This window comes from Paramormyrops kingsleyae, chromosome 13, assembly GCF_048594095.1.
Source record: "Paramormyrops kingsleyae isolate MSU_618 chromosome 13, PKINGS_0.4, whole genome shotgun sequence".
NCBI lineage: Eukaryota > Metazoa > Chordata > Actinopteri > Osteoglossiformes > Mormyridae > Paramormyrops > Paramormyrops kingsleyae.
This window is the reverse complement of record NC_132809.1, coordinates 19,958,434-19,972,337: the sequence shown is the minus strand read 5'-3', so window position 1 is coordinate 19,972,337 and position 13,904 is coordinate 19,958,434. Positions and strand designations below refer to the sequence as shown.

At 39.5% G+C, this 13,904-nt stretch overlaps 2 protein-coding genes across 2 annotated transcripts; both read left to right on the top strand.

Annotated features, from left to right (window-relative positions):
- On the top strand, positions 1 to 2,081 carry tmem17 (transmembrane protein 17). The gene is made up of 5 exons (XM_023817343.2): positions 1 to 181; positions 834 to 937; positions 1,103 to 1,216; positions 1,446 to 1,589; positions 1,794 to 2,081. The coding sequence occupies exons 1-5, from the start codon at positions 79 to 81 to the stop codon at positions 1,911 to 1,913; spliced, it is 585 nt and encodes a 194-aa protein (XP_023673111.1). The 5' UTR covers positions 1 to 78; the 3' UTR covers positions 1,914 to 2,081.
- Positions 2,082 to 3,415: 1,334 nt separating this feature from the next.
- psmc3 (proteasome 26S subunit, ATPase 3) lies at positions 3,416 to 11,944 on the top strand. The gene is made up of 12 exons (XM_023817437.2): positions 3,416 to 3,546; positions 4,681 to 4,761; positions 6,792 to 6,917; positions 7,226 to 7,330; positions 7,440 to 7,502; positions 7,607 to 7,744; positions 9,086 to 9,229; positions 9,676 to 9,824; positions 9,996 to 10,092; positions 10,454 to 10,599; positions 10,954 to 11,035; positions 11,597 to 11,944. Exons 1-12 carry the CDS (start codon positions 3,505 to 3,507, stop codon positions 11,705 to 11,707), a joined length of 1,284 nt encoding a protein of 427 aa, XP_023673205.1. The 5' UTR covers positions 3,416 to 3,504; the 3' UTR covers positions 11,708 to 11,944.
- The last annotated feature ends 1,960 nt before the right edge of the window (positions 11,945 to 13,904 follow it).

Here is a 13,904-nt window from a genome sequence, read left to right as displayed (position 1 = left end):
TTCAGTTAGTGTAATAACATTCCGCACGGCTGAGCCAAAATGGCGCCTTTTTCCAGCACTCAGTCGCTTTGAATAAATATGGAGCTCCCAGAGCCCATCAGGAAGCGTTTGGGAGACTTTTCTCGGACTGTGTTCATAACTCAAAGTCGTACAGAAGATCGTTTTAAGTCATTAGGGCACAGTAAGTAAAGATTTAACTAATACGACATCCATTCATCCATCCATTTTCTATACCTGCTTGTTCTATGTAGGGTCGCGGAAGCTACGCGCGAATGGCAGGGAATAACCCAGAACTGGGCGCCAGCCCATCACTGGGCTCACGCATCATTCACACGTACGGTAACTCCAGTTAATCTTATGCTTTGGACTGAGGGGACAGGAGAAGCCAGAAGGGAGAGTTCCCACGAGGAAACCCCACGGCGATACGTGCAAAGCATGCAAACTTTGATGCCGCCCGGCGTAACACGAAGAGAAACGCCTTATTATAACTGTTTATTTACCTACATGCATAGAATTCAAATCACGTCAGAAAATACGTGTTTCACTTTTTCAGTCTTTGCAGGTTACATGTCCTTGCGCCACTTGTAACTACAATCTTTATTTTTGTCAGGGTAGTTTACATAATGCTGACTAACTTAAGATAATGCAATATCAGGGTTCAGTTATTTAGAATATCATAAACAACTTTATGCAGTTGTAGAATGGACCAATAAAACTATAAATGCTGGTAGTACATTATTATATTATTATGTGACTTGTGTTGAGAGTGTTGCCACAAGGTGTGCCTGTAAGATTGATGGATAGACGCACGATCCGCTTCTTTCCTTTTTCAGACGATGACGTTATATCCTGTCTCCCGCTTCAGATGTCTCTCTACTTCAACGCCTACTACTTTCCTCTGTGGTGGGTCAGTGAAGTTGTCGTTTTACACCTCAAGGTATTCAAATCAGCCTGATTTAATCAACTGGTTTGGGGGTATAAATAAATAAAAAGATTAAAGACAAAATGATCTCTCTATGTATTTGTCATTTCTCATTTAAGTTTGCATGTCTGTTACCTTGACTTGCCTCGCCTCCTGGTGTTCTTGCCTGTTCTTTTTCAGTATCCAGCTCTACCGGATTATTACAAGTTCATACTCATTACTGTCCTCATTCTGATGACACTTATAGAGGCTATCAGGCTTTATCTGGGCTATGCTGGGAATCTGCAGGAGAAGGTACACTGTCATCCTCCACTGCTGAAAATGCTGGGATTATTATAAACATGGGTCACAAATAATTGCATTAAAGAATGTTTGTTTTTTAACCAAAGATCACATTATAATGGGGTAAAGTTCAAGCTAGGATTGTATGATCAGAAAGATTCTCATTATGTATATAATCAGGTGAAAATAAACTGAAACAATGTTATTGAAAAATGGATTGTTTGTCTCCCACTTGTGGCAGGTCCCAGAACTAGCTGGATTCTGGCTCCTAACTCTTCTTCTTCAGTTCCCACTGACCTTGTTCCAGCTTTTCAATGAAGCCATCCTTATTCAGCCTCTAGAGAGAGGAGTTCACATTGTGCTGGCCCTCTTCCTACTAATAGAAGTAAGAATGCCCATGTACCTGTCCATCTCAGATTTAGTTGCCAATTATAATTTAAGGAAAGTATTCGGATGTTCATTAAAATCACTGTGTACTGAAACGACTCTGTATAAAGAAAAGTTGAATTTCAGAAGGTGGTAGTTTTCCCGATATTTTAATGATGGATAATTGAAGTCTGTATGTCATCTCTGTTTCTTTTCCTTGTAGTCTGTCACAGGGTTTGTGGCATTGCGTATGATGGTCAGGCACTCGGAGAGTCACTTCCACCTCAGACAGTTTGATGGATTCCAGGAGCTTAGACCCCAATCGTGCCTTACCCACTCCTAATCAGATGGATACAACATGAGCAGCATTCACTCTGTCTTTCAATGTTGAAGATGTGTGTTAACTGAGGATGTACAATGGTTGTTGGAGGAAGATTATTCGATTTATATGTTATCATATGTTTTGACTTTTTATTGAAACAATTGAAGGAAATAAAATTTTAGTAAATAATGTGGAGAATCCACTTTTATGGAGTGTTACATCACATTATCTTGACATATGTTAGCCCTGCGTAATGCTAATCTTAAGACTGTTTAAATTTAGTGACAGTCCTTAGGACACAGTAGCATGTGGATTAATTATGAATTTGATCACTGACTGGGTGGTGATAAAGAAAAAGTCTTTATCAGAAATATATAATATATATATATGGGTTAAACTCGTTAGATTAGACTTGGCAAGTTTTCTTTGTCTTGCCCTTCCAAAGGTGAAATATCTGTTTTACCTACTTCATGTCAAATTAGTTCTATAACATTTAAATATTGACACTACATATAATATTTGACAACATGCTGAACATGCAACACAGAAATATGGCCATATTTTCTGATACTGGCTCTGTGTCAGTATTATCCTGTACTGGAGGAGCAGTTGTGAAAAACAGGTGAATATACAAGAGATGGAGAAAAAATGCTGCATGTCACCCAATGACTGCAGTAATAGTTGTGAAGTCATTCCTGCTGTGTAAAAAATGTCTTGGTGCATCACATTTATAAACAGACTTTTAGGTTCTTTTGAATTTCATGGTTGAGTAAACTCCGAACAAATTAAAAAATTGACTTAAAATTAATTCAGTGTGGATGCTGTGGACCAGGTCAGCAGTGTTATATTTCTGAGAGCCACTATTACTGAGGACCTCAGGACACAACAAAGATAGCCATTATTTAGAAGGTCCACAAATATCAGCTGTGAAGAAATTGGACATCATAACCAACTCTCATCAACCATGGAACCGGTTCTCATTAGCTGCCACATGACCGTAGAGGGTGCTAAAACAGCTCAAGACATGATCCAGAATGTAAGTTAAATGTATTTGGAACATATTCACTATACCAGGGGTGCCCAGTCCTGCTCCTGGAGAGGTACCACCCTCCAGAGCTTAGGTACAGCCCTAATTTAACACACCTGATACAGATAATCAGGCCCTTCAATTATGTCTCAGTATTAGAGTCAGCTATGTTGACGTTAAGCTGGTTCTCATACTGAGATATAAATGAAGGGCCTGATTATCTGTATCAGGTGTGTTAAATTAGGGCTGCACCTAAGCTCTGCAGGGTGGCAGCTCTCCAGGAGCAGGATTGCATTATACCATAACCCAGAAACACGTGATCACCAGTTTCCACGAACGGGGATGCTCTTTTTCTACGTTAATTTCAGCACTTTCGCTGTGATTGCGGTTTTTTTTTTTTAAATAATTATAATAATTTAACTTCAAACAATTTACTTAGTTATGTTATGATAAAAATATAACATATAATTTCTCATACATAAAAACTAATTTTTAAAATTTCTGAAGGTAAACAATTATATATTATTTGACGAATGCTGGGTATCAAATTCGTCCGCGAATATACTCAAAAGTAGTAATTCCAAAATGGCGTCTCTGAATGACAGATCAGTTTGGGATGAGGTTGAGGTTTGTTTGCTTATTAAATCCGTTTTATACGTTTTATTGTATTTCTGCTGTCCTATTGGTAAATGTATTGTAGTTTGACGTGTATGTGTTTAAATTACAAACTACAAAATTTTTCATGAAACAATAATAAGCTTTCGGATAAAGGCACATCCAGCTATCCAAGGAACCGGCCTGTTTCCTTGGAGAATGACACAGACAAATAGCAATGTTTAGCTTTGCTGTTATGTTGTACGAAACAAGCATTGGTGCTGGTGCTGAGAAATACATAAATATAAATAGCGCGTTGCATAGTCGTCATTTTGCAAGGAAATCGCACACTGTACGCCGTACTTTGCCCGTTACAACGATGGTAGTAGCATAAGTTAGCAAAGCAGCGTTAGCCTGTTAACGGGCTGGTCAGTTCCTTAATGTTATCCTGGTGACGAGCTTTGTTAGATTATTAGCTGTCTTTGATTTGGAATGGTAAAAACGACTTTCGCCGGAGTTTCTTGGACAAATCTTGATGTAATTGATGATTTACTGACTACAGTGACTTAGCATGTATAGTTTCACTGTGCTCCGTTTTAATACTACTGCATGTGCAGCAGCCAATAAGTTTTGTTTTGAAATTGACAGTATTAAACTTATTACTGAATGCTGGTTAATACAATATAAACAGTTTTTAATCGTAAGGAGAAGCTATAGAATTATATTTATAGTGATTAAAAAGATTATCAGTGCACCTTCCTTTAAAAAAAAAAAAGTCAATTAATCACGATGTCATGGAACCTAACAGGGTGTCTTATGTGAAGAGATAATTATTACTAATTCCTACTAAATTAGTAATACCTACTAAATAGGTATTACTAATTTAAGCATCTTTGCTTAAATCACTGCTGAACCACCATGATCAAAATACAAACGTGTAATTCACTGATGATTCACTGAGATGCATACATTTTCCCCCCAAAATGTTTTGTTGGCTTAAATGTATTTACTATTTAACAATGAACAGCAGTATTGATTTATTTGTATAACTAAGAACTTAAGCCAAACTCTCATTTAAAAATGGCTGATTAGTTAAATCACAGCATTCTTACAGTTTAATACTGTAATTGATAGCCTTTGTCTTTTTTTTTAAATTCATTGTTGCAGGATGGAATTGGTGAGGAAGTTCTCAAAATGTCCACTGAAGAGATCATTCAGCGGACACGCCTCTTGGACAGTGAAATTAAGGTTGGTTTTAAATGGCGGAAGTTTCTTGTTGATATTATCATTCAGCATGAACGTTATTTGAATAGCTGCTGATAAGTGAAGACAACTATCTTTGTCACAGATGTTATACTGATTAATATGGCGATTATTTGAGTAATTTTCTCACACACACACACACACACACACACACACACACACACACACACACACACACACACAGAGTATAGCAGTTGGTGTGAGGCAGGGACCAACCCTGGATGGGAACTTCAGTCCATCGCAGGTGCACAGTCACTCAATCACATAATGTCAATTTGGGACCATTGGTGCAATGTTAATATCGACATTGCATGTTACACACATGCAGTTGTCATGTTGGAAGAACTCTGCATGCACTCTCCAGCCAGTAATTATCATTTTTGTCTTTGCTGTCGGACGCGCATATCCTCCTGAGACCCAAGGAAAAAAGTGTCCTTCAATTGTAGGTTATTTGTCTTTGGAGGAAATAAGACATCTTACAATTTAGATTTTTTCAAATTTATTCTTATTTTAATTTCACAGCATGTCCTCTTTAGTGCACAACAAGAATAAATACGTTTCCCAACATCAGTGAAAAAATAAATGCAAAAATACAATGTCCACTACAATGGACATAAATGAATAGGTCGGGTCTCAGGAGGATACATCGACATTGTGGCACATCTGTGATAAATTTAACAGTAATGAGTGGGGAGGAGAAAAGTGAACAACTGGTGACCGAAAGACATTCATCTTCTGCTGGATGAAAATATTTTGTATTCCATAGAGACGTTATTGAGCAAAAGCAAATGATTTGACGGCTTTGTGTCTGCTGGCTCAACTTGCAACACCACCATCAACTTATTTGACAGACTATATTGGTAGAGAAAAAGTTGTGCTTGGCTATAGTTTGAGTAAATTTCCAAACATTTTTTTGTTTTATTTTCTGAAATACTTAATGCAAAAATTTCAGATATCCCAATGTGAACTTTTTCCAGTATCATTCACACACAGGACATTCACTGAATTTTACAAACCTGTCATATTTTATTGTATATGGTTATTAATGAGTAAAATGTGGTTACGTACTGTTATGTAAGCTGATGCGACTAAGCAACAGGGCTAGCCTTCATTTTAGCTGATTATGTTACGATACAGGACTCATAAGAAGTGAATTTAGCCGAATTTAGTCAAAGTGATGATAAAGAAAGGCTGGGCTACTCCAAGAAGCTAAATGGACCATAATTTGTCATCTTTGGCTAATGTATTATAGGGTTAAGCCCGTTGTGTCATCTTTTAATCTTGCTGCATTAATAACAATGTAATTTTTAAGTTCTGTGACAACTGCATTTTCATTCACTTTAAATGTGAAGTGTTCCCACATAACTGAGGCTTTCGCTCGATTTTATTATGCTTGGTATTTTTTATTATTATAAATTATTATTATTATTATTATTATTATTATTATTATAATAGATCAGCCTTATTATTTTGACATACTCTTAGGTAGCCCTTTTCCATCAATGTGGGGCTGGTGCCAATGCTTAGCCGGGGCCTTATTTGGAACTGGTTCCACGCTTTTCCACTTCCGATTAACTGATGCTATGCCTGAAAAACCAGCTCTGGCACGGCACCACAGAATTGCTGGTCTGAAACTGCGAACCTGTAATGTTGGTGTGTGGGGAGGCATTATAGCAGAGCCACATTTGCCAAAAACTTGATAATGGACATCTTTGTTAGTGTGAGAGAATTACATCAGTAGTTGACTGATGAGACAAATGCTTTATTGGTAATCTAGTTGTCAGTTAACTTTCACTTTTCTTAAACTTTTTTAACGTAGAAAGTAAAATAGCTGGAGTGGAAAAGATTTATCTAATATTTTAATATTTGCTTATAGTTACTACTAACAATACACTAGATTTAAAGTCTGTGCTTATTATACCACTCTTCTGTAAAGTGATTGTGCTTTAAAGGTTTCTGCGGATAAATGCTGTGTGTGTGTTTGTGTCTGTGTGCGCGCATGCATGTGCATTCAGATCATGAAGAGCGAAGTCTTGAGGGTTACCCATGAACTTCAGGCCATGAAAGATAAAATTAAAGAAAACACTGAGAAGATCAAAGTGAACAAGACCCTGCCTTACCTTGTGTCTAACGTCATTGAGGTATGAGCTTGGCTGAGGTAAATATTGTGTATGTGTTCCAATTCCAGAAAAGTAATACGTTTTGACTCCTCACTTACTTTTGATAAAGCTAATTAATATTCTGGGTAATGATCCCCACAAATTTTGGGGAGAATAATGTATAGAATAGATAAAAGCTATGGGGTCATTCAGCAAATCTCTCTCTGGTTACAAGCATATGCATACAATATATTTAACAGGGTCTCACTGTACCCCAAAAAATGTTGTTCTTGTTCCACCTCTTGCGAATTATGGGGTGTTTAAAAATTTCAATCTGTATGGTTGTGTAGTTGTTGGATGTGGACCCGAATGACCAAGAGGAAGACGGAGCCAACATCGACTTGGACTCTCAGAGGAAAGGAAAATGTGCTGTAATTAAAACATCCACACGACAGGTAAGAATTATTCATGGTACATTAGCTGGACTGAGTCTTGCAGTAACATAACGTCGGCCTCACCATGTCACATGGAGGTCGCAGATGATAACTGACACTTTCCTTGCAGACATACTTTTTACCCGTTATTGGCTTGGTTGATGCTGAAAAACTCAAGCCCGGAGATCTGGTGGTGAGTGAGCTTACCTTTCGCTCCTCTGTGCTTTAAACATCTCCTTATTGTTAGCATTTAGCGTATCTGGATGCTCTTTTCAGAATTTTGATTTCCCTCTCTAGGGGGTGAATAAGGACTCATACCTGATTCTGGAGACTCTGCCCACGGAGTATGACTCCAGGGTGAAGGCTATGGAGGTGGATGAGCGACCCACAGAGCAGTACAGCGACATCGGTGGGCTGGAGAAGCAGATCCAGGAGGTCAGGCCCTGAGAGTACTCAGAAAGCATATATATAATGCATATATATATGTTCCCCCGTCCGGTCATTGAAGATGTGTTGTAGTTAGATGGCCCTGAGCACTTTACCTGTATTAAATCCCGTGTTCACCCGACTCCCTAGCTCCGTGCCTCGGCAATACATAACATTTTCATATTTTCACCGTACTGCACAGCTAATTCATAATCATAATTATCTTAAATCAATATTCATCATTGGTGAGTACCCATACTACTGTTTTTTGTTAAATGTTTTTAATGTTTATATGAATTTTTGTTCTCTCTTTTTCGTGTTTAGCTTACACATAGTATTTTTACAACTTATTTCTGTATGTCTTTATGTAAGTTTTAATTGATTGAATACCTGTACCCTGTACGTACAGTACAGGTTTCCTTTACGTATTTTATTGAATTGTACCTTGGTTACGTATATGACTTCTGGCAATAGATTTACAGTCTCGTTCGTTTACTCATTTTACCTTACTGTGAATGCAAAAGAAAACGGCAGCCAATGCCGTGTTCTATGAATTAGTAGGGAAAACATTAGTATACTGTACTGTAAATGTGCTAGTGTGACTTTTTTTTAATGAAATTAAAGTGTTTTGGGAGCATATTTAGGGTTTAAGCTATAGAAATAAGCACATATTACCATTTTTAGTGACTCTACCAAACATCCGCGAATCCTCATTCATGACGGGTTCTGGAACGTAACCTCGCGAATGTCCGAGGTCTTACTGTAAACCTTAATTGCGGTAAAGTTAGCTTTATATACAGTTTTATATACATGTTCAATAGCCTAGCTTTTTTTTTTTTTTTTTTAAACAGTCACTGGCGGTGAATGGACGCTGTGCAATTATTAATAAATATGTATAAAACACATATTTTTCCCACCATGACCTTTTAGGGGCTCTGTAGACGACAAACGGTCTACTGTGCTAATAGGCTACATTGAATGGGTTAATTATAGTTTGAATGTGAATTTTTCACATGTTCACGAACATGTTGGAGTATGGAAAAAAGTGGCAGCCCTAGCATACACACACACACACTATAAAATATCTGATGTCCTTTGAGTATGTAGTTGTGTTTTCATGGCATATTTAGCTGATGCAGAGATTCTCAATGCTTTCCATTTATGGACGTACTCGTTAATCAATTGTAAAGGAATTATCCAAGTACTCTTCCTAAATTTCCTTTGGGATTAATAAAGTGTCTGTCTGTCTGTTCGTTCTAATCTGACTGACGCACAGACAGACAATCTGTCTGTTCCTGTTTTTCTGATGATGAGGGATGCAGTGGGTCACTTGGTTGCTGTTGCTTTCAGCTGGTTGAAGCCATCGTCCTGCCCATGAACCATAAAGAGAAGTTTGAGAACCTGGGCATCCAGCCACCCAAGGGGGTACTGATGTATGGACCCCCAGGAACCGGCAAGACGCTGCTGGCTAGGGCCTGCGCTGCCCAGACCAAGGTGTGTGTGTATGTGTGTGTGTGTGTTCTCCAGTCAGTCTCATGACGTACAAATGTACTTCATAATTATGCAAATTACTATTTGAAGTGGCTCCCCATTGCTTCTGTAAAGCTCTGTGGGTGTTGCTCTATATCAATGCAACATTAATTCATTCAGTGTCACTCATTGAGTTTCAGTTGAAAATATTTTCTAAATGCCAGTCAGTTCTATATTGTTTCTGGGTTACCACTTCACCTCTGTGAATCTATTTTAGGTTTTAATGGTATGCTACAATTTTATAGGAAGGCTACATATATAGTTTATATACTTCTTGGCAAAGTAGCTGCTGTTTCCATTGATTGTCATTCTGCTGAAACGCTTCCTGTCTTGCCAAGAAATGGCTCATAAATTCGAGTTAATTGTGGCAAATGGAGTCAGACTCAAGTCAAAATCGACGACCATTTCAGGCCACCTTCCTGAAGCTTGCTGGTCCTCAGCTGGTTCAGATGTTCATCGGGGATGGAGCCAAGCTGGTTCGGGATGCCTTTGCCCTGGCCAAGGAGAAGGCCCCCTCCATCATCTTCATCGATGAGCTGGATGCCATTGGGACCAAACGGTGTAGTAGTCCACGAAGAACAAGCTTAGCCTGCTTAATCCTGGTGTTTCTGCACCTTTAAGCTGTTGACCTATATAAGATTAGTCTTCTGTAGTGTCATTTGTAGAGGCCTCTTGTTTCTAGGTGACCTATGTGATGTTGATCAACTTCTCCTTTTAATATTATCCCCAGATTTGACAGTGAAAAGGCAGGTGACAGAGAGGTACAGAGAACCATGCTGGAGCTTCTCAACCAACTGGATGGGTTCCAGCCGAACATGCAAGTCAAGGTACTACCCTTCATTCATCACTGAGAACAGGGAAAAGCTGCATGACTGAAGCATGCCCGATGAGTTCTTCATTGCAGACTTCTTTCTATTATTTGAAAGCATTCATAATCCTCACAGCTGAAGAGCTCTGTCTTAGCTTTGCCCTAATTCTGCATTCCAGTTCACACCATAGATTGTGTGTCTGGTCCAAGAATTATTAGCGTCTGCTTTCCTGCAGAGGGGAATTCAGTTAATTTTTGTAGGATAGGGTATTTATACCTGTGCATAGCACACTGTGGGGATTACAGATGTGTGCGAGGTGAAGGCCAACTTGCACGGTCTCCTCAGTGTTCTGAATAGTGGGTTTGATGCTTTTTGGCAGGTCATTGCAGCCACCAACCGGGTGGACATCCTGGACCCGGCCCTGCTGAGGTCAGGCCGTCTGGACCGCAAAATTGAGTTCCCCATGCCCAACAAGGAGGCCCGAGAGCGCATCATGCAAATCCATTCCCGCAAGATGAACGTCAGGTATATGAGGAGCTGGCTTGCTTCATATTAAGAGCCCTTTAAATGGAGGGGGGTAGTAAATGTGGGTTTCTTAGTACATTTACCCAAAGCCTTAGAAATGCTGCCACAGCACAGTTGCTCAAGGGCCTAAGTGAGAGATTACAGTAACAAAGCTTTGTAATGTGCAACCGTCTTCTCATGTGAGACATTATGGTAACAAAGCTCCATCAGCATGTGTTGCCAAATTCTCATGTCAGACATTCCCTTACCAAAGCTCTGTAAGCACGTGTAGCCTCCTCCTAATGTGAGACATGACTGTAACGAGGCTTTGTAAGCGTGTATAACTGCCTTCTGACGTCTTCTGTGCTCCCCCAGTCCTGATGTGAACTACAATGAGTTGGCTCAGTGTACAGATGACTTCAATGGGGCCCAATGCAAGGCGGTGTGTGTGGAAGCGGTAAGTTTTTCCATCCCTTTCTCCCATCCCCTTTTACGTAATAAACCTGTATTTCATACTTGTTATATGGCCCCCCCATGAATCACCACCTTAGTGTGGTGGAGTTTGAGTGCCTGGTGGCCATGCCTCCACCCAATGCCCAAAGGGGTAACATAGGTTTGCCCCCTTGTAGGCCTGCCACCTGCAGGGGGAGCCGTGGAGGTTGGGTACAGTGTAGATTGGGTGGCAATTGAAGGCAGGGGCCTCGATTGACCGATCGTCGGCAACCAAATATATATGGTGTGATATTGTCCATTAAAATCACATTCTGCTTTTTCTATTGTACAAGTCTCATGTGACTGGGTTACCATGTTTGTTGAGACCTTATGCCACCTAATGTGCAGTGTAACCTAGCATACCTACCCCGAAGTCAGTAAAGGACATGGGCTTATACACCAAAGGTCATGCCACTTTCTGTTGTTTTGATGAAGGATGATACCTTAATGCCAGTTACTCCATCATACTGACCAGCTTTTAAGAAGCTAAAGCTAAGCTAATCCATGAACCTTTTTCCCCCTTCAGGGTATGATTGCACTGCGCAGGGGGGCAACAGAGCTGACTCATGAAGACTACATGGAAGGCATCCTGGAGGTGCAGGCCAAAAAGAAGGCCAACCTGCAATACTATGCTTGAGCATTAACATTTGAGTGGCAAAGATGGATGTTTTTCTGTGGGTAATGCTCTGCTTATGAGAGGTGGGTGGAACTCTGACAGCCACTCAAAGAATGCTGGATTATATGGGTAGATTCCGATTGGTTCCGGTGTGATTGACATGCAAAGCAGGTATTGTGAGATGCTGAGGTTGTTACACATTGTGTATTTCCTAATTCTATGTGTATTATGACCCATAATTAAAGCATTTTCCACTGATGCAAATTGCACTGGTTTGTATTAGGCCACATGTTCCATTTATTCAGAGCAACAGTGATGGACTAACCAATTTCTGCGGGCAGAGTTTTCATGATCCCTCCACCTTATTCAGTCTGCAGTGGTACATTCTATTTTAAAGGCCAGTACCTCGCAGTAAGTATCATTCTAAAGCAGAAATGCACACGTATGAGTCAGGGTTTCTTTAGAACAGATGAGATTTTTTATTCTCTCTGTAGTCATAAAACCCCCTTTTCTTTTAAAGTCTAGGGCTCTAATTAGGGCTGCCACTAACAGCTTTTTCTATAGATCGACTTTTCAATTGGTCGATTAATCTAAAATTATCCTTCATAGAATCAACTTGACTGTTGAAGTTGACAAACTGATGGCCATTCCAGGGCTTTAGATAATGCGCGCCGGCTTTTCAGTACTATACGCAGATTAGTAGTATGCCTAAACATATTGTGATGCCTGAAAGTTAGTAATCTGTATAAATTTGCGTAGTGGAACACGCCACTTGCGACAAGCAATAAGCATTGAAGTCGCGATGAAGTAAGGGACAAATCAGCAGCCACGACATTGTTTAGAAGAGGAGATACTATGGTTAAACCAGGCAAAAAGACGACGGTGGTGTGGCGGTACTTTTTGTAAAAATGGTTTTCATTTGTATTTCAGTTCACGAATCGCGTCGAATTAAATTTAAGTTTACGATAACGACATTGGTCCCAAGAAGTCCGACGTGCACAAACGCACACACTGGCATTGTCGATCAATGTAGAATAACCCCAGATTTAATCTTAAACATTTTCTTTTTGAACTACAGCATTAGAAATTAAGGTGATTTAATTTTCTTTTAAAAAGTTGATTTTAAGTAGTCTAAGCTGAAAATGCGTCTCAACTAATCGTAGCAGCCCTAGTTCTAATCCAAACTTGTCTCATGGAACAAGCTAAGCTTATGCTGAAAAGTGCAATGCGCAAAGCATTTTGGTTTATTTAATGTGTCAGGCATGATTAATCACAGTAGAGTCCTCTTTAGAATAGACATTGACGGATTTACAATAGCGTTGCCACATGATTAAAAAGAATTAATACAGTTAAGCAATGAAAATAGATTGAGGGAACATCAGGCAGAATATTTGATCCTATACAGCAGCCTCATAAGGCTAATTCTGGTAGGACAGTATTTCATTTGAATCAGTGGTGCAATTTGTCAACATTTTATTGCAAACCAGAAGTTCTACTTTTGCACAGTCCGGTTTCAAAGCTTCACAGAAACCAAATGGAATTGTAGGGAATTGAGTTTTTCTGGAGGTAGTCCATATACCCGCACTGGCTAGGGGAACACTATGCCTCATGGGGAACCTGTAAGCTGAGACTTCCAGTGCTGCACACCTCATCTTTCTAGGTTATGGCAACATAGTGAGCAGGCACTATTTTCAGATGAGCCAAAATTTAGTCCTTTCGCTACATCTATTCATCAAGTTTGTAAACTCAAGGTCAGTTAGGGGTGAAACCACAAAAGCTGATGACCAAAAACAAGTAGAAAAAAATTGTTCAGAATTTGCTCACCTATTCTGGTGATATGGAATTATAACAAAACTTTAAGAAAACCCATAATACTTCAACCTTCCGAAATCTGAAACTCAACAGATCATGTGTTGTATTGTGATGCCTGATCTGAAAAGAAGACTAACAAGATCCCAGTGGTGCCCTGCTTCTGACTGCTTGCATAAAGCTGGGGTTCCTCAGACTTGAGTGCATTAATACCCATTGTAGGAAGTTTGAATGTCATGTCATTCTGTCTTGAGCATCAAATCTCGTCAATGCCTTTCATTGAGGCCTTGAGCCATTTTTCACTGAATTTGCATTTGCATCCTGCTTTCAACCATAGGAAATGAAATAAAGTTAGAGGACCAGGGTGGAACATGCAAAACAAACACATATGTGCCGATTGCTAAATTCT